The sequence below is a fragment of the Bactrocera tryoni genome, unplaced genomic scaffold (genome assembly GCF_016617805.1).
Source record: "Bactrocera tryoni isolate S06 unplaced genomic scaffold, CSIRO_BtryS06_freeze2 scaffold_25, whole genome shotgun sequence".
In the NCBI taxonomy this organism is placed as follows: Eukaryota; Metazoa; Arthropoda; class Insecta; order Diptera; family Tephritidae; genus Bactrocera; species Bactrocera tryoni.
In genome coordinates this window covers 6485165-6507398 of record NW_024395977.1, presented here as the reverse complement: position 1 = coordinate 6507398, position 22234 = coordinate 6485165, and the positions used below count along the sequence as shown (strand labels likewise).

General features: G+C 38.1%; 1 protein-coding gene across 1 annotated transcript in view; it reads left to right on the top strand.

The window, feature by feature from the left end:
• The window catches only part of LOC120780417, a 147657-nt gene extending 125687 nt beyond the window's left edge, over window positions 1-21970 (top strand). Inside the window, exon 4 of the mRNA XM_040112695.1 lies at window positions 21884-21970. Within this exon, the coding sequence (XP_039968629.1) occupies window positions 21884-21970 (87 nt within the window). The remainder of the gene's footprint in view (window positions 1-21883) is intronic.
• Window positions 21971-22234: the final 264 nt, after the last annotated feature.

Below are 22234 nucleotides of genomic sequence, written 5' to 3'. Positions count from 1 at the left end.
GAAAAAAAAGGTCTACAAGCAAGTTGACGGACAAGATTTATTGTCGGTACCGAAGAAGATGGAGGGCGAAATAATAAGGGAAACGCACATCTCGAAAAAAAAGTTCAGCAGACTATCAAAAACTGTACAGAATGCATTATGCACAACCAGAAGCTGGGTAAAAAAGAGGATTTTCTACATTGCATCGATAAAAGCGATAGTTCCCTATCTACGCTTCATATTGACATCGCGCCATTAATTGCCACCTTCATGACTCGACAAAATTTACACCATGCAAGATGAACGCAACAAGATTCGACAAGAGGGCCCGAAAGCAAATTTTAAAAGCACAAAACGCATACAAATCAAATTATGATAATAAAAGAATAGGTGAACATGGGTATCAGAGAGCTGATTTAGTAGCCATTAAGGTCACTCAGTTTATAACAGGCAACAAATTAATTCCGAAATACATTAATAGCGGAATTCTGTAATGTGATACAGTCATAAGTCTCCAAAATTGAGGTTTTAAATTAGAGACAATTTTTGTGACTTGATACGATTTTCCAATTCAGTAAGTGACAGTCGCAAAAATCGATCAATTGAAAATGAACAGGTCTAATCAGCTTTTACATTTCATTATTTAGAGATGTATTTACACTTGAGTCATGTGTAGAAGTTTACACAAGTGAGGGAAGTTCTCTGATCGCCATTCACTTGGGAATGACTAGAAACGATTTTTTTACACATGGCTCAAGCAGCTCATGACCTCCGTTCTTTGACCAAGTATCCTCTGAGTAGCCGAGGAACATCCGTTTGAAGGCAAGCTAAATTGAGAAGGTGAACCATTCCTTCTAAAGATTGTATGCTGGGTTTTGGATCTACCACGTAAAAAATGTCCCCAATGAAAACTGCAGCCTCGGATGAGAGACCGATCTTTTGATAACGTCCATGGCAATGGAATTAAGGATTAAGATTTGTGGGCATGCACATGGAATGTCCGGTCCCTTAATTGGGAAGGGGCCGCTGCCCAGTTGGTTGATGTCCTCGTGAAAATAAAGGCTGATATCACCGCCGTCCAAGAAGTGCGATGGACGGCACAAGGACTGAAACGAGTAGGTCCATGTGGCATTTACTACAGTGGCCATTTAAAGGAGCGTAAATTCGGTGTAGGATTCGTGGTGGCAGAGATACTCCGTCGCCAAATACTGTTATTCACCCCGGTGGAGGAACGTTAAAATCATGTTTTCAGATTTTAACGCCAGGGTGAGCAAGGAAGATACCTTTGGCCCAACAGTGGGTAAATTCAGCCTCCACAAGAAAACATTCTCAAATGGGTTGAGGCTGATCGACTTCACCGGGGCCCGAAATATGGTTATCTGTAGTACTAGATCCCAGCATAAGAAACTCCATCAAGCTACCTGCCTGTCTCCAGATCGAAAAGCCACCAACCACATCGATCATGTTGTGATAGACGGAAGATACGTCTCCAGTGTTTTAGACGTAGGTACGCTACGAGGTCTCAACATCGCCTTGGACCATTATCTTGTAGTAGGTAAGGAACGCACCTGCCTCTGTGCAGCAAAACACGCACGTCAACGAACACAAGGAAGGTTCGACCACGAAAAGCTGCAATTATAACAGACAGCAGAACGATTTTCTACTCGAATTGCATTCCTGCTCTCTGAGAACATTCATCAGCTACTTGGTATAAGGGAACTGTGGGGCAGCATTTCAAGCTCCTTACCTACAGTTGCAAACGAAACCATTGGTTTTCGGAAAAGGAAAAAAGAACAGCTGGTTCCTAGCAACGTTACAATTGACCACAACACGTGTGGGATGGGACAGATACCGAGAGCTGAGGAGGGAAGCGAGACGCACTTGCAGACAAAAAAGGAAAGGCCGAATTGCGTGAGTATAAGGAGCTTGACAAGCTGGCCGACAGGGGTAATGTTCGGAAATTCTACGAAAAGATGCAGCGACTAACAGAAGGTTTCAAGGCCGGAGCATACTATTGAACCCCAAAGGTGATCTAGTAATCGTTGCCCAGAGCATACTAAAATTATGGAGGGAATTTCGTGTGACTTTTTCAATCTACTCTTGGATAAAATAATTCGAGCTGCAGAACTAAAGAGGGAAGGTACCATCTTCTATAGGAGTGTACAGCTGCGGGCTCGACGACATTGACATAGTTCGGCGAATTAAAAGGCAGCGGCTATGCTGCCTAGGTCATGTCCCAATGGATGAAAACACTCCAGCACTGAAAGTATTCGACGCAGTACCAGAAGAAGAGAACAGAAGGAAAAAAAGAGCAGCTGCAGCATTACATCATATTGTTTAAACATAAATACATATGTATATGTCTTTTTATTCATACTTAGAAGGAAGTAAAATGTATAGAGACCGCAGGTTACATATTTATTGTTATAGACAAATACTTATATTTATAATATATAACACTTTTGAAAGAATAGTTTATACATTTTATTTCAATAAAATAATTGAAAATTTCTTTAAAAATATTGAAATTAACAAACCAAAACTGACTTTGCAATGTGTGGTTTGCTTTCAGACATCACAAGTTTGTGAGAAAATTGTGAGCATTTGAGCTTTTGAAATCATCTCAGCATACAGAAAACTTCACAAGCGCCTGAGAATGGGACTGAAAGACTAATTTTGTGACAAGTTACTATTCTCAATATAGTCTCTCGTGTGCCATTTTGAATAAACTGACAAAGCATTTATAGAGGTCATAATAGATATTAATCAATTATCGTTTTTTTTATATTTTGAAAGCAAATAAAAAAAAAAGTTAAAAATAAATCAATTTCACATAAACTTCGTAAATGTTCTGAAACAAAGAGAACATATATTTCTATTTGTAATTATGCTTTTTGACTATGTTACAGAAAATGTAAAACTTATTATCGATATGTTTATTTTCATTCAAGTGTAAATTCTGACGTAGAAACCGCTTATGCGGTTATTGCTGAATTAACAACAACGCGCCAGTCGTTTCTTCTTTTTGCAATTGGAGATTCCAAGCGAAGCCAGGACCTTCTTCGCCAATAGCTGATTCACAGCGAAGTGCTTTTCACCTCATGTGGTGAGTTGTTTGAGCAAGAATAACCTCACGAAATAAACCTCACAAGTTTTTCCTCACAAATAAGTTGTGATGTTTGCTCAGAATAGGGCTGTATACTTCAAAATGCCTCAAATAATGACTACTGAATTGCAATATAAAGGTGTGTGCATCAGATGGTTCATGGGATTAAACTCAATCAGTCCTGAATCCACCAATTTCTCTAAATAAATCGAGTACGATCAACGTTATCACTTTAAAAAGATTGGAATATAATAGAAAAACAATGTATGTCAAATATGAAAGTAATCTGTTATCTACTTTTCAGTAAAAAAAATTAATATTCAAAATAAATAAAACCTCTGAAAATATCCCTAAAAAATCACAGTCGATTCTTCCAATTACTAAATTTAGGGGAAACTCCCAAATCTGGTAACACTGCATTATCCTTAACTGCTGAAAGCTTACCTGCATGATGCTTTAAGTGAACAAACCCGTTTTCACTAAGCCGTGGTAAGGTTAACTACATGTAGTAGAGAACGTGTGTATATCATATAGGAGTGCCATGATGCAGAGAACGTAAAAATATTTTTGACCAACTCGTAAAGATAATCGTGTTTCAGCACAGCTCGGAAGGAGCATAACCTTCACATCTCAGAGTATGTGATTGCCTACAAGCGGCTTTTCGATACGATGGAAAACTATAAAAATCTTAAATTGAACAACTTTCTGATATTCCTTCTGGAATGGAAAGCTGACAACCCCGCAAACTCGCAAAACACAGAAGCAAGTGGCAACATAGGATCCTTTCTGATCTTAACGTAGATTTTGATATTGCTCAACGACAGTTTACACAGCCGTATCAGTTTTGCGGGGATCTCAAATTCAGACAAAGCGGGGATGAAGACAGCTCCTTTTCGCGTCGTCAAAAGCAGCTTTAAATCAACGAAGAGGTGGTATGTGTTGATCCTCTTTTCACGGGTCTTTTTCAAGACGTGGCGTATGCTGAATGTCTGGTCAGTTGTTGATTTTCCAGGCCTAAAGCCACACTGATAAGGTCCAATCTGTTTGTTGGGGGTGAGCTTTAATCTTTCACACTATACGCTCGATAGAACTTTATATGCGTTGTAAAGAAGACTTATCCCACGGTAGTTGCCGCAGATTGTGCGGTCTCCCTTTTTGTGGATTGGAAGAGCTGACGAGTGTTCTCAGAGAGCAGTAGAAAATCGTTCGGCTGTCTGTTGTAATTGCAGCTTCTAGACGTCGAACCATCCTTGTGTTTGTTGACGTGCGTTTTTTGCTGCACAGTGCATATCTAAAACACTGCAGATGTGTCTTCCGTCTATCACAACATGATCGATCTGTTCAGAGAATTTCCCCACATGCGTGAACTTCTGCACAAGGCGCCATCCAGTTTGTAAATTTGTCTATATGCAACATATTTATGTAAAGATGTACATTCAATGAATGCTTCATGCGAAATCTCCGTTGACGGGGACAACCAAAGGCAACATAACCAGGGTTCAGACGAAGTCTTATTTGTCGTTCATTTTTCTCCTAATGCGGATATAGCCGAGTTAATCAATCGTTTCTTCTTTTAGAAATCTGGCGCCAATTCGGGCTACCAAGTGCAGCCAAGTCCTTCTCCACCTGATCTCTTCAAGGGAGTGGCAGTCTTCCTTTTCCTCTGCTTCCCCGCGCGAACTGAGTTGAAAACCTTCAGAGCTGGAGTGTTTTCACCCATACGGACGAGATGACCTAGCCAGCGCAACCACTGTCTCCTAATTCGCAGAACTATGTCAAACTCGTACAGTTCATCGTTCTATCGAATGCGATATTCACTGTTGTCAATGCGGAAAGGACCATACATCTTCCGCAGAACCCAATAATCGAAAGCTCGTAACGTCGACTCATCGTCTATGCCTCTGCACCATATAGCGGTACGGGAATAATGAGTGACTTATAGAGCTTTCTTTTTGTTCGTCGAGAAATGATTTTACTTCATAATTGCATACTCCGTCGGATGTAACACCTGTTGGCAAGAGTTATTCTGCGTTGGATTTCGAGGCTGACATTGTTGTTGGTGTTAAGTTAAGACTGTCAACAGTGACGTGGGAGCCAATTTGCCAGTGCGACGTCTGTTTGTTTGATGGCAGGAGATATTTCGTCTTGCTCTCGTCTCTCTACCAGACCTACATATTTGCTTTGCTTCCTTATCAATTCTGGAGAAAGCAGATCTAACGGTGCGGGTGTTGAAGCCAACGATATCAATATCATCGGCGTACGCCAGCACTCTTATAGAAGATTGTACCTGCTTGATTAAGTTCTGCAGCTCGAATTATTTTCACTAGTATTTTATTTGCGATTTCTAAAGTATTTTTGGCACTGTGATAAATACCACAAAGACCAACTCCCCTCTGTCCTTGTCCCGTCCATCGCATTTCTTGCGATTTCACTAGGACATCAACCAGCTGAGCAGCGGCATCTTCCCAATAAAGAGACCGGGCATTCCAGGTGCATACTTTCAAATCGTAATCCTTATTTCGGTTGCCTTGGTTGTCATCAAAATGGGAGTCTCTCATCTGAGGCTGGTTGTTATTATTCATTGGTAGTGTTTTTTACGTGGCGGGTTCCAAACCCAGCACACAACCCTGTGGGTTGTTTCGCCTTCTCACTTTAGGTCGCCTTCAGATGGATGTTCTTCGGCTACCCAGAGGCTACTTGGTCAAAGACCGGAAGTCGTGAGCTGCTTGAGCCATATATAAAAGAATCGTTTCTGACCACTCCTTAGCCTATGTGTAGACTAAACTTATTAGAGGGCGGGGCCAAGGCAACTCTTTCAAACATTTTTTTCCCGCAGGTGCCCATTGGTACTGCAGTCACCTGTGCCTAATTACAGTTTTAAAGGTATCTTAATTTAGTGCTAAGTTATGGCACTTTATAGGTTTTCGGCTGATAGCGTTTTGTGGGTGGGGCAGTGTTCCGACTACGCCCTTCTACGAACTCGTATATTTTTTTAAGTTATAGCTTGTACGAACTGACAGTCCCCCGAATTTCAACTTTGCTAGTCGTCCTGATGATTTATATATACATACATACATATATAACCCTGTGAACAAAACTATAATGCTCTGTAGCTACAGGTTGCAAGAGTATAATTATACGAGTTTTAATTCATTAGCACGAAAAAAGGCGAGAGTGCGAAAAAGTAATACCTCGTCACGTACGACAAATTTAACGATTGTACTTTATTGATCGCATTCAACATGCTGGAACAATTTTTGTGTAAAAATAAGTACACGATCTATGCAAAATGTTCTGAATAATCTTGGATCATGAGCGCGACGTCCAGCCAAAAAGCCACTCTATGGATTATGGATCATTCAACCCCCTGCCATAGAGCCAAAATGGTAACTAAAACATAAAAATATTGTATTAGACTTTTTAGTAATTCCTAACATACACTCATAGGTTACAAAACAAAAAATTTTTTTGGAATTGAGTCTCGCACGTGGCCAGGAAACAGTTTAGATCGGAATCCAATTGAAACCTGCTGGCATTTTATGAGCAAACGGATAAATGAAAAGCGTACAAAAAGTCTAAAAGAAATTGAAAAAATTCTTGAAGCTATGAGGAATGAGAAATTAATAAAAATTATCTTCAATGTTTGTTTGAATCCATGCCCAAACGAATATTCAAAGTTATTTGGAGGAGGGTTCTACAAAATATCAAGTGTTTTGTGTTACAAATAATTTTATTTTGCTTTGTTATGTATTATATTATGTATTTTCATAACAAATTTTAGTTCTGTGGTTGGTTATGTGTGTGTTTACATGTTCCACTAAAAAAAGTGTTAAAATAAATATAATTTTTTTATAATGCTGGAAACATGAATTTATTAAATGAGATTCACTCTCAAAAAAAACTGTTCGAAACATGAACCAAAGTTTTGCGCTATTCATTGTGACAAGGTTACACTGGTAAACACTGTTTTTGTCACATCAACTTTGTTATGATTTTTATTTATGTTGGTGTACCCTCATTAAAAATATATAACAGTTTTGTTTTTATCACATCCAGTTTTCTAGTAACAGCTACATATTCATTTCTGACCTCATATACGTTTCTTTGTTTACATAATTACATAGTGTTTGAACAACCCGGACAATTTTTGTTATGTGTATGGAAAATTAACTTTTACATCTCAGCGTCGAAATTTCACATCACTAATTGAACAGTGCTATTTAGACTATTTTCGTTTTCCTGTGAGGAATCAAGACAAATCCTAGGTTCCACATAAATGTTGTGTAACGTGGGTGAGGCTCCTTTTAGGTTGGGCTAAGCAAGAACCTAGACATTTGACATTTGCTATACCAATGATTTGGACGGAACCAAAGGATCATGTAAATGATTGTTATTTTTGTTTGACTCAAACAAATGGTATTACTACCAAATCCAAACATACTATCCAGTATCCAAACTTGTCTTAGGCTAAGAGACCCATCCTACATAGTGCCGAACTGCCTGTGCCGATGCCTCCAAATAGATCAAAAAGTGAGAATTCTAGTCCGAAAGATTGGATGAATTTTTATATCTAAAAGAGAAATTCCCTAAACTCAGCGAGGCGAAAATCAAAGAGGGAATATTTGTAGGTCCACAAATACGGCAATTTATGAAGGATAGGAGCTTTGAAGAAAAACTGAATGATCAGGAAAAACTCGCCTGGAAATGTTTTGTGAATGTTGTTAAAAATTTTCTAAGTAACCATAAAGCGGTAAATTACAAAGATTTAATAAATGAACTTATGATATCATTTAAAGCTTTGGGGTGTAATATGTCCTTGAAAATACATATGATGGGCTCTCATCTGGATTTCTTTCCAGCAAATTTGGATGCTGTGAGTGACGAACAATTTGAGAGGTTCCATCAAGACATTTCCTTAATGGAGAAGCGTTATCAAGTGAAATGGAGTCCAGGAATGCTAGCAGACTATTGTTGGAGACTGAAAAGGGACCTACCGCAAGCTAAATATTCAAGAAAATCATAAGTATCTATTAGATATTAGGAAATAATTCTGTAAGTGTAGCTGAATTTCGTACTTTTTACGAAAATATATGTTTTGATGTCACAAGAAAACATGATGTGTACATTTTTTTTCATTTATATATGTGACCTGGTCTACGGAAAGTGGGCTTAGGTGTCAAAAAAAGGGAGAACAATTAATGAGATAACGAGAAACTGACGATTATTTTTAACAGCTTTTCCCAGAAAACTAGTTTTCGCACGTTAGCTCCCTTTTCGTAGACCAGGTCATATATTATTATTTGGTGGACCTAGTATATTAAAAATTTTATATAAATTTTCATGTGACAAAAAAAAAATTGCAAATTTGTTGACCAGTGTTATTCATCATTATTTATCAAAGTAATTCACCAAATCTGGTGAATAAGATGGTTGATCGATGGTGTTCATTGCGTTTTTGGCTTTAAATATGGTCACAATCGTGGCTCGATGCGATGGTGCATTATCATCATGTGAAATCGATGAATTGGTCTTCCACAATTCCGACCGTTTTTGAAGGCTGTTCTCACGCAAACGTCTCAATACGGCAAAATAGAACTCCTTATTGATCGTCTGTCCCTCCGAAACAAATACATGATATATACGTCAAACGCGAACCCACGAAAATCGAAAAATACAATAATTTCGAAATTACAAATTTTGGAACGGCTTTAACTTTTTTGGTTTCGGTTAGTTTTTTTCTCTCCATTCTGGTGATTGTTGACTTGTTTGCATGTCAATTTCATAAATCCATATCTCATTGGCAGCTATAAAGCTCTCCATAAATGTGGGATCGGAATTCGTACGATCAAGAATGTAAAATGAGATCTGTTTACGGTACTCTTTAAAAAAAATTCAGCTTTATAAGAACGAGTAGAGCAAGAACGTGTTTCATACCCGAAATATCTACCAAAATCTTTCGAACGGACTCGCGGGAGATGTCGAGCTCTTTGTCATCTCTCTAACACTTGCCCGACGATTTTCAAGTACCATAGCCTTCACTTTTGTAATATTTTTATCAGTTGAAGAAGTCGAAGGTAGTCCAGAAAAACTGCGTGAGAATTTTAATTTCAAAAAACAAAAATAATAATATTTTGATGATTGTATCTTCGAACTGAGTAGGCAATTGAGAAGCAAAGTCCTCCCTCGACGAACAAAAACCAAACTCTAGAAGTCACTCATAATTCCCGTCCTGCAATACGGTGCAGAGGCCTAGACGATGACAACAACTGATGAGTCGATGTTGCGTGTTTTCGAGAGAAAAGTTCTGCGAAAGATTTATAGTCCTTTGCGCGTTCGCCACGGCGAATATCGCATTAGATGGAACGATGAGCTGTACGAGATATATGACGACATTGGCATAGTTCAGCGAATTAAAAGACAGCGGCTACGCTGGCTAAGTCATGTTGGCCGAATGGACGAAAACACTCCAGCTCTGAAAGTATTCGACGCAGTACCCGCCGGGGAAATCAGAGGAAGAGGAAGACCTCCACTCCGTTGGAAGGAACAAGTGGAATATCCAATTGGCGCCAAGTAGCGAAAAGAAGAAACGACTGGCGCGCTGTTGTTAACTCGGCTATAATCGCGTAATACGCCAGTAAAGAAGAAGATTTGATTTGAATAAAATTGTATAAGGTTGTGTTGATAACCCAAAAACAAGAATTTGTCAAAAGTGTTTGTTTTAATATAAAATGCCAAAATCAGTTATTTTGCTTTTAGGAGTTAAAATATCAGGGTCCGTAATAGTTATGAGGAAATGAGTAAAAAATAAAGTTTAAAAATTAATTTTCAATTTATATTTCCTCTTCCCAAAATAATCGTTATATTTTAACTTTGATTTTTCCCTTACAATATAAGAGTTATTTCATAACTTTTATATATTGCTCACAGAATACTAGCATAGGTGAGCATGAGTCGCAGAGATCGCGAGCTTAAATTTGGCTCGAAAATTTTTAAGAGCTCTTAGAGAGAAGCGATGTCGCTTGGAAAAGTCGAGCGTTTTCAGTTCTTTCATACGCTGTATTTTGTACGCTTTCAATTTAAGATCTCGTAATCTCTCTTGTAATTTTAATGAATGACAAGATTATCATTATTTCAGATGTTTCCAAATTATTCCCCCCACTAGGCTTTGTGAATCACGTCAGATTTACTTACTTAAGCTGCGGCTCAGAGCACCGGAAATTCTTAATAGAAATCACTATCAAGTACAACAAAAGGTAAACATTGATAATTTTATTTTTACGGCGATAAAAAAAATCAAGATTGTTGTAGATGTTTAATAGCGTTCGCGGAATATGAATAATATTAACGCGGATTAAAATAAAAAGCGTGCTATGCGGTCGAATTCCTTTATTGCAGAGAGAACGGAAGCTGGTTTGACAGCAAGCACATATGTAAGTGTTGCCCATGAAGTTTCAAACATATGTTCAGAAAGATGATGCCAGATAGGCGTGAAGATACCGGCCGTCTTGAACAAGAGTTCAAAAAGGTACAATTTTAATTAAAATCTAAGAATATCATATATAAAATATGTCCCCTTTGTTGGTAGTAACTGTTAAAGTTTATAATTTAAATGTAGAAACGTTTTGTTCGTAAGAATCGTTTATTCAGAAATTAAAAATAAATTTTCTTTATAAGACAAATCACAAGAAGAATACAATGATTAGAATATAATAATTACAACAAGTAGTTTGTGTTGCAAGTACTTTCAACAGTAACGATAGTTTGATCACGGGCTTTAACAGATATCCTTCGGATGTCTTAAAATTTACAACCCGAACTTGACTATCTGTCCCTGGGGAAGTGCCAATAACACGGCCAAGCTTTCATTTAGTTGGGGGCGCGTTGCCTTCATGTATAATAATGATGTCATCTTTCCGCAAATTCGGTGTTAAACGTATCCATTTTGAGCGACGTTGAAGACTGATAAGATACTCGTCTCGCCATCGATTAAGGTTTGACAACTTTTTTTTCCATTTTTTTATTTTTATTTTTATTTTTCTGAACCATCAACGTCTCAAGAATATTGTGTGAAAGTTTTAGGTCATTCGGAGAAAAATTAACTAAGTTACAGCAGGTTGAACAACGGTACCTCCAGCTACCTGCGCTGAGTGTACAAAACCTTGAATCGATTTTCCCAAATATGTCATTTTTAAAGTCGGTGACCAGCCTACAGAAAAAACTACTGCATCGATCGTTTTGAAATTTTGTACAAATGTTCTAAATATACATAGCTCTCGAATGACGTCGAGTTTTTCCAAAAAATTTAATTTCTAAGAATTTTACAATAACAAATAAGTCGATTTTTTCGTCTAAAATCGTCATTTTGGCTTGAAAATGGTACCAAAAATTGAAAAATTGAAAAATTAAAAAAAAAACTCGACGTCAATTGAAAGATAAACTATTAAACTAAAGAAAGCATTTTGATTTTTAGGTTTCGGATGATCCAGTGATGCTGTAGGCTGGTCACCGCACAACAATTTTTTTTCGAGGTGCCTGCAGAGAACGGCTGTAAATCCGTTATTCCTCGCTATTTTTCGATAAAATTTTTTTTAAGTATCCTTCAAATGTTGTACTTTCATATAATAATAAGTAAAATAAACCTACAGCAATAATTTTTTCTAAAAAAATTCACGAAAAAAGGTCTTTTTTCGACGAAACAAACCTTAAGTTTGCTGAATGAATAATACTTCGTTAAAAAATCCCAATCACCAGTAGTTTGCGTCAGCAGTGTTACAGCCATGTTAGATTTTAGCCATATTTAATACTACACGAAAGTGTTGTTATTAATGGAACCTCCACTTTCGCTAACAAATAAAAATACTGAATGGGAATACTTTAAGCAAATGCTATCCAATGTTGATAGTCACGTAAAAATAAGTTGTAATTCCAAGCTAGATAACGAAATCGTGAATATTTCAAATACAATTCAATATACAGCCTGGAGTAGTAACCAATTAAAATAAACGTATACCAAAAGAAATTAAAGAAATGGTAGCAGAAAAACGCCGATTACGCCAAGATCTCCATCTGACAAAAGTTGTCTTAACAAGTTGTGTAAAAAACTTACCAATAAAATAAAGGCTTTTAAAAACATAACTCTCAGCTATTATCTCAAAAGTTTATCTAACGACCATAGGAATGATTATTCACTTTGGAAGTGTACACACATTTTTTCTCGACCCGTAACTCAGCATCATCCAATCAGAAAAACAGGCCAGACATGGGACAAGAGCGATATAGAGAAATAAAATGTTTTTTCGGAATATATTGAAGGTGTCTTCAAACCATATGACACATCCAATGCAGCAGAAATGGAACCTCATATTTACGAGAATTATACCGAAATTCCTCTAATAACTAACGATGAGGTATGTGTAGAAATAAAAAAACTGAAGTCTAAAAAATCGCCTGGGTTTGACCTTATTACCAGTGAAATACTAAACCGGCTTCCTCACAACGTTATATTTAAAATTACTGATATAATGAATGCTACTATAAATCTTCAATACGTATCTATTTATTGGAAAACTGCAGAGGTGATTATGTTCAATAAACCTGGTAAGCCAGCGCATGAAATTACTTCGTATCGGCCCATATCTCTCCTGCCAATACTCTCAAAACTTTTGAAAAAACTGCTTGCTGTGCGTATTAACAACATAATTGAAGAGAGGAAGCTGATACCGGCGCATCTGTTTGGCTTTCGAAAAAATCACTCCACTATTGGCCAAGTACATACATAGAATAACTCGAGTCATTGAAAATGCCTTTGAAGAAAAAAAGGTTTGCTCGGCCGTTTTCCTCGACGTGTCTAAAGCCTTTGATAAAGTTTTACCAAAAAAATTTTTTTCGAATTAAACATGGGGATATGTACTCTGATTTAAAGGAAATAAAGGCTGGTGTTCCTCAGTGTAGTGTGTTAGGATGGATTTACCTACTCTTTACGTGCGATCTACCACATGACGACAATTGTATTACAGCAACATTTGGAGATGATACTGCGGTTCTGTCTGTCGGCAAAACACAAACTGCATCAATTCCAAGATTGCAGGAACATTTAAACAAAATATTTGAATGGACAGCTAAATGGTGAATAAAATTAATCGAGACTAAATCAGTACACATTGATTTCACATACAGCAATACTACATATATGCCTCTGTACTTAAATGGTGTGCAAATACCATATCATAATACAGCGAAATACCTAGGCATGACCCTGGACACAAAACTGAGATGGTGTGCATATGTCAAAAAGAAAAAAAAATTAGAAAAAAAATGCAGAAACATGTATTGGCTATTGGGTACAAACTCTGCATTATCCACATATAACAAAATTCTAGTCCACAAGCAGGTGTTCAGACCAGTTTGGACTTATGGGATACAACTTTGGGGCTGCCAAGCCCTAGCATTGTTGCACAAATCCAGCGATTTCAAAACAAAGTTTTAAGATGCGTCGTCAATGCGCCTTGGTATGTTTGCAGTCACGATCTCGAAACGATCTTGGAATTGACTCTGTTGCTGCATCAATCAACAAATGTGCAAAGTCTCATATGGAAAGACTTTCTGACCATGTGAACACTGAAGCCAGGACTCTTCTCACTCGAAGTAAATGGAAAGAAAGGCTTAAGCGCAAAAAACCGTATCACCTTATACATTAACCAGATTCTCTGCAATTTATACGCAGAGCACCTTTAATTATTTTGTATTATACAATAAGCAAAACAAATTGTTCGTTAGTTTATGTTATGTTAACTAGTTACAATGTCATTGAAATAAAAAATAATAATTTTAGCTCGAGATCTGTAGTGTGTGATTCTGCAGAAATCGGCCAGTTACTGTTGTTCTCATGTAGCCATTCCGGACCATGCCACCAAAGTTTATGTGCGAGAAGTTGCGACCACGCTAAGGTAATCATTGAGTCTGTCCATGCGTATAATTTTGAGAAAGTGTAGTTCAGATTTGATTGAGCTTACTTCGCTAGCTTTGCTCCCAAATGAGCTGCACAAAGCTTGAGTCGTGGTAACGAAATCGTTTTCAGAGGCGTTACTCTTGTTTTCGCTGCTACCTTAATCTACCGTCCGGAAATTGTGTGCGACAGTAAAGTGAGGCTGCTTATGCGACTTCTGATGCGTCGGTAAATATGTGATACTGAGACTTAGAATTTTTGCCAATTCCTAATCAGCAGCTTAGTTTTAGCGCTGATAGTTGCGGCGACGATGTACGAACCAGTACTTCGCAATTTCTGAAGGAACTGGTTCATCCTAATCTACATTTGAGCGCCAAAATTTCTGTAACCAAACCTTAGAGCGGATTGTACAGGGCGCAACCAAACCAGTGGATCGAATACCTTGTAAGTCTTATGCTACCAAGACTGCGGATTTGGTTTCCATCGGCTAAGAGATGCGAAATTTGTTTAGATGCGTATGGTATCATATTTTTGAGCATAATCATGTGAGCACTTTCCGAGAGCGCGTGGGAGACGTTTTTTTTTTGAAGTAAGTCATCCATATAATAATCTGGCCTTACAACTTCTATGACTTCCTTGCTTGCGTTTGACGCCTTAAGTTCGACTCGATGTAGTGGCTTAACAGTAAGATGCGATGCTGAGGCAACTCCAAACGCGACCTTTAAAAGGCGATAGTCACGAACTGGATCTGCTGGATTCGAACGCCAAACTATGAGTTGATAATCTGTGACCTCTTTAGCGACATAAACTTGGCGGTACATCTTTTCGATATAGGCTATGATTCCGGTGAGTGCGAAAGCGAACCAAAATAGAAAATAGATCTTGTTGTTTAAAGAATTCCCAGAGGTTGACTTCATAGATGCGTTGAAAACGTCTCGTAGTTTCGTGTTTCACCTGTGGTCTTTACCACCGCATGATGTGTCATACAGTAGAGTTTATCTTTTGTCATCTCAGCTGGTTCTATGTGTCACATAGAGTTGAATTCATCCATAAACATGGTATACTCTCTGTTCTTTAGCAGCAAATCTTCTTTCCGTGCGAAGTAGCTCGAATAGCTGCATCTCTTGATTCACCTATCAATACGTTTTTCTTCAAAGGTAAACTCACGATGTAGCGACCATTCGATGGTGTTTCTCACACATAGATTCTTCAGGTGAGGAGAATTTGCGGGCGGGTAGCTCTTCGAGTTCCCAAAATTTGTGGATGAGTTGAGTTAAATGTTAAAATTAGAGTCGAGCTAGCTGAACTGTGAGCAAACGTAGATTTTATGCTCACCAGTGCAATAAGAATAATGCGCCCTATTAGTGGCGGTTGATGTAGTGTTATGTACTTCTGGTTTTGCAAATGCCGTATGGGAGACATTCTTTGTTGTTGTTGTTGTCATCGCGGTTGTGTTGAGTAATGGTACCATCTCCAGTGAACGTGCGCGGTTTTTAAGAAATTCTCAAGAACGGAGAAAGATCGTCCATGACGAGCGATAACTCCCACTGCTTTCGGGTTTCGGGTGCTAACTTTGAAACGTTTATGTGAACTTCCAGTCATCCCAGAACTCGACTTGTCGCTCGAGTGCACGTAGAGCACCAACGTGATGAAGTATGGAATTTAGTACTTGCTCTATTCCCTTAGCAGTATCCTTGTCTGAACTCTCAATTGCCATGAGTGCTTTGATGTGGCTGTCCACCATGACACGCATGACCCTGTACCTCGCGGTCAAAAAGTCCCAAGCTTCAGCGTTGTTGCTATCACATACTGCTAAGTTACTCACCAAATCGAATGCTTCCCTATTCAAATAGTTTCGTAAATAGTGTAATTTTTGTCCGTCCGACAAATTGACATTCGTATGAATGAGTGAGCAAAAAGCATCATGAAAAGGAAGCTATTGAGTGGGATATACACTAAATGACGGCAACTGTAGTTTTGGAAGTGGTACAAGAGCAGTTGAGTCATGAACGATAGTTTGCAATGTCTGCTGCCTTTGAGTTGCGCACAGGCGTTTCCGGTTAGCTTTTGGCATTGCTGTACCACTGCTCACCTTGTATGTGTGAATGCTCCTCCATTGACATGTGCGAGTTCCACCTTTTGTTGTGCTACGCAAAAGCGAATCCCTTACTCCTCCAACAATTGGAGGAACCTAGTTATTATCTCAGTGTCTACCGACAGAGCATCCACTTTGCTAGATTGCAAATAGCATTTAGCGCGGAGTAGCGAATTTTAGCCGAAGACATGATTAATATTGAAAATGCGGAAAATGCGGTTCGAAGGACCAAAATATGTAGATGTTTAATAGCGTTCGCGGAATATGAATAATATTAACGCGGATTGTAATAAAAATCGTGCTAAGCGGTCGAATTCCTTTATTGAAGAGAGAGATAAAACAAAATCTGGTTTGACAGCAAGCACAGATGTAAGTGCTGCCACGAAGCTTCAAACATATGTTCAGAAAGATGATGCCAGATAGGTTCGAACCATTGTTATGGTGTTAGCCGAAAAACCAACAATTCTAATAAGTAAAAAAGGGCTAAGTTCGGGTGCAACCGAAAATTTCATACTCATGCAACTTGCAAGAATCAAAGCCAGAGAAATACCTGAAGATGTGAAACGTCAAGCAGAGGATCGAAATCTAAGCAATTTTATGTACACATATACTCTATAATATATAATATAGAGTCTATATAACTTATAAACTGATCGACAAATTCGCCATAAGATTTGTTAAAAACACGAAAACCATTAGGTGTATTTTGTTGGGAAAGTTTCGACACGATTTTATCTATTTAATATTATCATACTAAATAAATTTTCCTTGGGGTTCATTAAGGTACCTCACATACAATCACTAATAATATGGAAATCATTCGAAAATCCTTGTAACGGTTATATGGTTACTGTTATGACTAAAACATGTTCTGTAATTTTTGCATTGATATAACTCAAATATTGCTCGATATACCTAGTATGAAGTCACCTGGAATTTCGAAAATCTTTATATTGATTACATGGGAGCAAAGGGAAGTATTAAACCGATTCAACCCATTTTTGATACAAAGAGTTACTATTGTCAAGAAAAAATTCTGTCTGAATTTTAATTGTGTATCACACACATTTACCAATATTTTCGAGCAAAAATCAACTATAGATACTATACATATACATATACGGTACCATCATCCATCGGTTTCATCAAGATATCTCAATTTTTACTCAAGTTACAGCTTGCACGGACGGACGGATAGACAGGCACCCGGATTTCAACTTTTCTCGTCATCCTATATATATATATATATATCTACCTTATATCTATCTCGTTTAGTTTTAGGTTATACATACAACCGTTAGGTGAACAAAACTATTATACTCTGTAGCAACAGGCTGCAAGAGTATTGAAATAATTTACGGGCGATATGAGTTCGGGAAAATGAAGGGGAGGATTAGAAATGGCTTATCTCGATTTCGGACAAAACTAGGAGTCCTATAGAAAAATATGTAGGTAATGAAAGGATCTATAACTTTCGTATTGCGATTTTTTTTAGACAACCTCAAAACTTAAGTGAAAATTCTTTCACGAAATTTGGTGGAAACTTCTCCTTTAACGCTGATCGCTGATTTACGTGGCGAAGAGGCTTAAGTAATAGTAATGTGCGCATCCCAAATGGGAATGCCCTCTACTCTTACGAATCAAGAGGGGCACCTCATAATTCCTACAATGGTGATATGGATAGATCATCAAGTGCGCGGACTGGGCCTCTCGGGCGGCGTTGCTAAAATTAGCGACGTATTTGTAAGCCTCCAACTGAGGCTTATAACCGCCAAGAATATCCCGAATAGACCTGGTGCTCGCATTTGGCTGCCCCGTCTAAAGGAGTCAGGCGAAAAATTCCTCAGGTGCATCAAGCTGCAGAATAAATCTATACCACCAGGTATAGATGAATGGCAGCTGATAAAGGAGGAGAAACCAAATAAAGCAAGCAGACCAATACTAGTGGTCATTTGAGATTCGGTATTCGCAAGGCCAAGATGAAAATCTTCCAAGGAGGAGGACGATGAAGCCAGCCAGCTGCTAAGGAACGTGGACATCAAAAAACCCCCGAAGAGTGCTATAGCGAATCTGATAACACTCATAAACGAGGGGGGCATCGACATCATCCTTATACAGGAGTCCTGGGTTAATGAAGACACCATTAAAGGGTTAAACAGCAGTAACTGCAATTTTTTTACACACGTAACGAAGGTAAACCACACACATGCATTCTTACAAATAAAAGTATAAATGCATTACTTTGTTCAAATTACGACACAGCTGATATCAGGGTGATAAAGGTGGAGCAAAAGAAAAACCTATGACAACGGAGGTTTAACCTGAACCAACGAAGCTGACTAATTAGGCCTGATAGTAGACGAAAGGAAAATTAAAAATGCCATAAATATTTTCTCACTATTTAAAGCGGCAGGTCCAGACGGGATTATACCCATAATGCTGGAAAAGAAGAACTAATGGTTCAAAGGCATGTAAATATATACAAAGAAAATTGATAAATCACTACATTACAAACTGCATGCACAGCCGCATTTCTTGATATAGAGGTAGCCCTTAATAATATACATAGAAGTAAGCCTATTGTTGTCACATCCCGAAAACAGCGTCTTTTAAGTAAAAGGTAGAACATACGATTTTTCCAAACTTGGCTGGAGTCCCACGTAAACCTAAACATGGAAATAACAACAAAACGAGACTTAGATGACGCTGTGGAAAATTTCACCCAAAAAATACATCAGGCCGCTTCATTAGCTTCTCCTCTTAATTCGTCTAAACCATACTGTACGAACAATGTGCCATATTCAGATGAAGTAGCGCAGATTGGCCAAATAAAGACGGTTTCGAAGGATCTGACAGAATAGCAGAAATCCGGTTGACAAAACTAGGCTAAACAAAGCAATTAAAGAATTAAAATCCATGTTGGCAGAGCTGAAAGAAGAATGTATTGCAGAATTTCTTAAGAATGCCGATCCAAATAAAAACGATGAATATAATCTGTGGAAAGCTACTAAATACCTGAAACGTCCTCCGAAGCGACAAGTACTGATAAAAGATGAAAACAACTCTTGGTGTTGATCTGACAAAAGAAAAACCGACGCTTTTGGCAACCACCTTGCGAATATTTTCAAGCCTTTTGCTCTCAATACTGACCATCAGCGCCAAAATGTTCAGACTTTTCTTGAGAGTCCTTACGTAAAACTGACTGAAGTACAATCAGAAGTGTCACATTTGAAAATTTCCAAATCGCTTGGCCCAGATAATATTGATGCATGCGCAATCAAACAATTACCAAGGAAATGCCTGCTACTATTACTTTTAGTCTTTAATTGTGGATTTAGGCTAAGTCACTTTCCTACATAATGGAAATGTGCCGAAATTATAATGATCCCGAAGCCAAACAATCCCGAGAACGAAATAACCTCTTATAGACCAATAAGTTCGCTGACAATATTCTCTAAAATATTCGAAAGAATATGTCTTCGACGATTATTGCCAGTTTTAGATTCCTTATCCGTTATCCCACACAGTGCCACAGAATCGTCAGAACTATACTAAAATGTGTCGAAGAGAAACAGTACGGTTCGGCAGTTTTCCTAGACATTCAACAAGCTTTCGATAGAGTCTAGCATGAGGGGTTGTTATTTAAAATAAAAATGAAACTACCTGCTCCACTCCTACCTATTTCTTAGGTCATACCTAGATTGAAGACATTTTTACGTCAGAATTAATGATGACACTTCCGACATGTGTATACGAAGTCAAATCAGGTGTTCCGCAGGGCAGCGTGCTCGGCCCAACACTGTACAGGATTTTAACTGCCAACATGCCAATAATAAACCACGAAAATACATATAACTGTTGCCAAATATGCGGACGACACCGCCATTTTTGCATCTGCTTACTCTGCAAACGAAGCGCCTGAAACTGTTGAAAAATAACTGAACGCAGTAGAATCCTGGCTTCGAAATTGGAACATTAGTGCAAATGAAACAAAATCAGAGCATGTTATCTTCACCATAAAAACAGGAGATTGCCTCAGCGTTAATCTCAATCAAACAATTACACCAGAATGCACTAGCACTAAGTACCTCGGGATGCACTTAGAAAGAAGACTAACATGCAACACATGAAAATTAAACGAGATCAGCTAAAAATCAAGACAAGAAAAATGTACTGGTTACTGGGTCCCAAATCGAAACTTAGTCTCAAAAATGAGGTGATCCTATATAAAACCGATTTGGGCATACAAGTCTGGGGAACTGCAAGTAAATCGAATGTAGAACTTATTCAAAGATATCAGTCGAAATCACTCAGGTTGACTGCAAACGCTCCATGGTACATCAAAAATATTAACTTACATTTGAAATTAATATGGTGAAGAGCGAGATTCAGAAACTCAGTTCAAGATATCTTAATCGCCTAAGCTGCCACCCCAATGCGTATCTTTGATATAATAACATTTGCTTATTGTTACAGGAAAGATTGTAAAAAAAGTAAGCACGATCATTAATTCTCTGACACATGGCGGCTTAGAAGATACGGTGTGCAGATGGAAACAATCGATGCTTAAGAATAGGAATATTATAGATCAAACAGCGTTACAATACAAACAAGTAATGTGAATAGAGCGACTCCTCAAGAAGGGGTCTACTCCCCGCTTCTATGGGTTATAGCGCTGAAAGAAATAGTGTTGTTGGTATCAGACATGTTTTCTTCAACATTCTGTGAGATTATGGAAAGAGCACTATGCAGGTTAAACCTATGGGCCACTAACAATGGATTAGGTGTTTATCCTAATAAAACAGAACTGATGCTAAGCAAAACCAAAATTCCCTAGTTTCAACTTCCCGTACTGAATGGTACAACACTCTCTCTGTCACCCACAGCTAAATAGAAAAAGCCTATATGGCCTATTACACTTACAAGAGAATCGTTAGCAAGAACTGGGGCCTTAAATCTAGTATAATATTAGACCTGAACTTACATATAGAGCACTGGTATGGTGGCTACCGCTAAAGAAATAATACAACATCAGAAAATTAAATGGAATACAAAGAGCAGCATGTGCAGGTGTTACTGGTGCAATCAAGTCATGTCCGACTGATGCGCTTAATGTGATCCTGCATCCACTACCCATAGACATCTATATTCACAAAATAGCAGCATGTTCGGCAATAAAAATAAAAGAATTAGGAGTAAACGTTGATTTATTGACTTCATTTTTCCAAAGCTGGATTTTAATAGATACTTCCAAAAGAGAATACCCTCTAGACGTGAATGGAGAAGGGGCATAATAGGGGAGGATGGTATCTTTCTCAGTCTATATCGACGTGTCCAAAATGGACTGCGGGGTGGGCACGGAAGTATATTCCGATGATCTGGACATTTAATATCTTCCAAGCGGAAGTACTGGGCACAGAGAAGGACTGCGAAGCTCTATTGAAGAACTACTAGAGGATACATAAAGTGACAATATACACGGATGGCCAGGCAGCTCTCTTAGCCTTGTCGTCTCTCCAACGAATTCCAGCATAGTCCACAAAGCATATCGGACATTAGTAGCTTCATCGAAACCACAAAATGGTTTGAACGAGAAGATGAAACGTGATAGCAATAATAAAATGGTTTACGACTAATGCATCAAAATTGCACAGCTAGTGCTAATTGAGCTCGAAATACAACAAGGCTGCACTTCTACCTACCTACATACCTGTTGAAAACTTACCATCTTATGCTCTAAACGTACTGTATTTTTTAGGATACGTTCAATGAATTCTATAAAATCATTTTAGATCGTTTGATAAATGTGCCTGATTTAATCGAAATGAAGGCACGTTATCAATAGGTGAAAACAATAAAGATTTTATTAATTGTATTCTTGACAACAAAACAGAACGTCAATTTTCTGGCAATGAAAAAAAGGAGTTGAAGAGGGAAGAGAGACGCATTTGCAGACAAAAAAGGGAGGGACCGAAATACGTGAGTACGAAGGACTTGACAAGCTGAATTTAGTTGAAATCGGCCGGTCGGGTCCCGAGATATGTGATTTCACCTAAATTTCACACCGGCTCTCATAAAGCCCTCTCGTACCATCATGGAGGTAAAATTT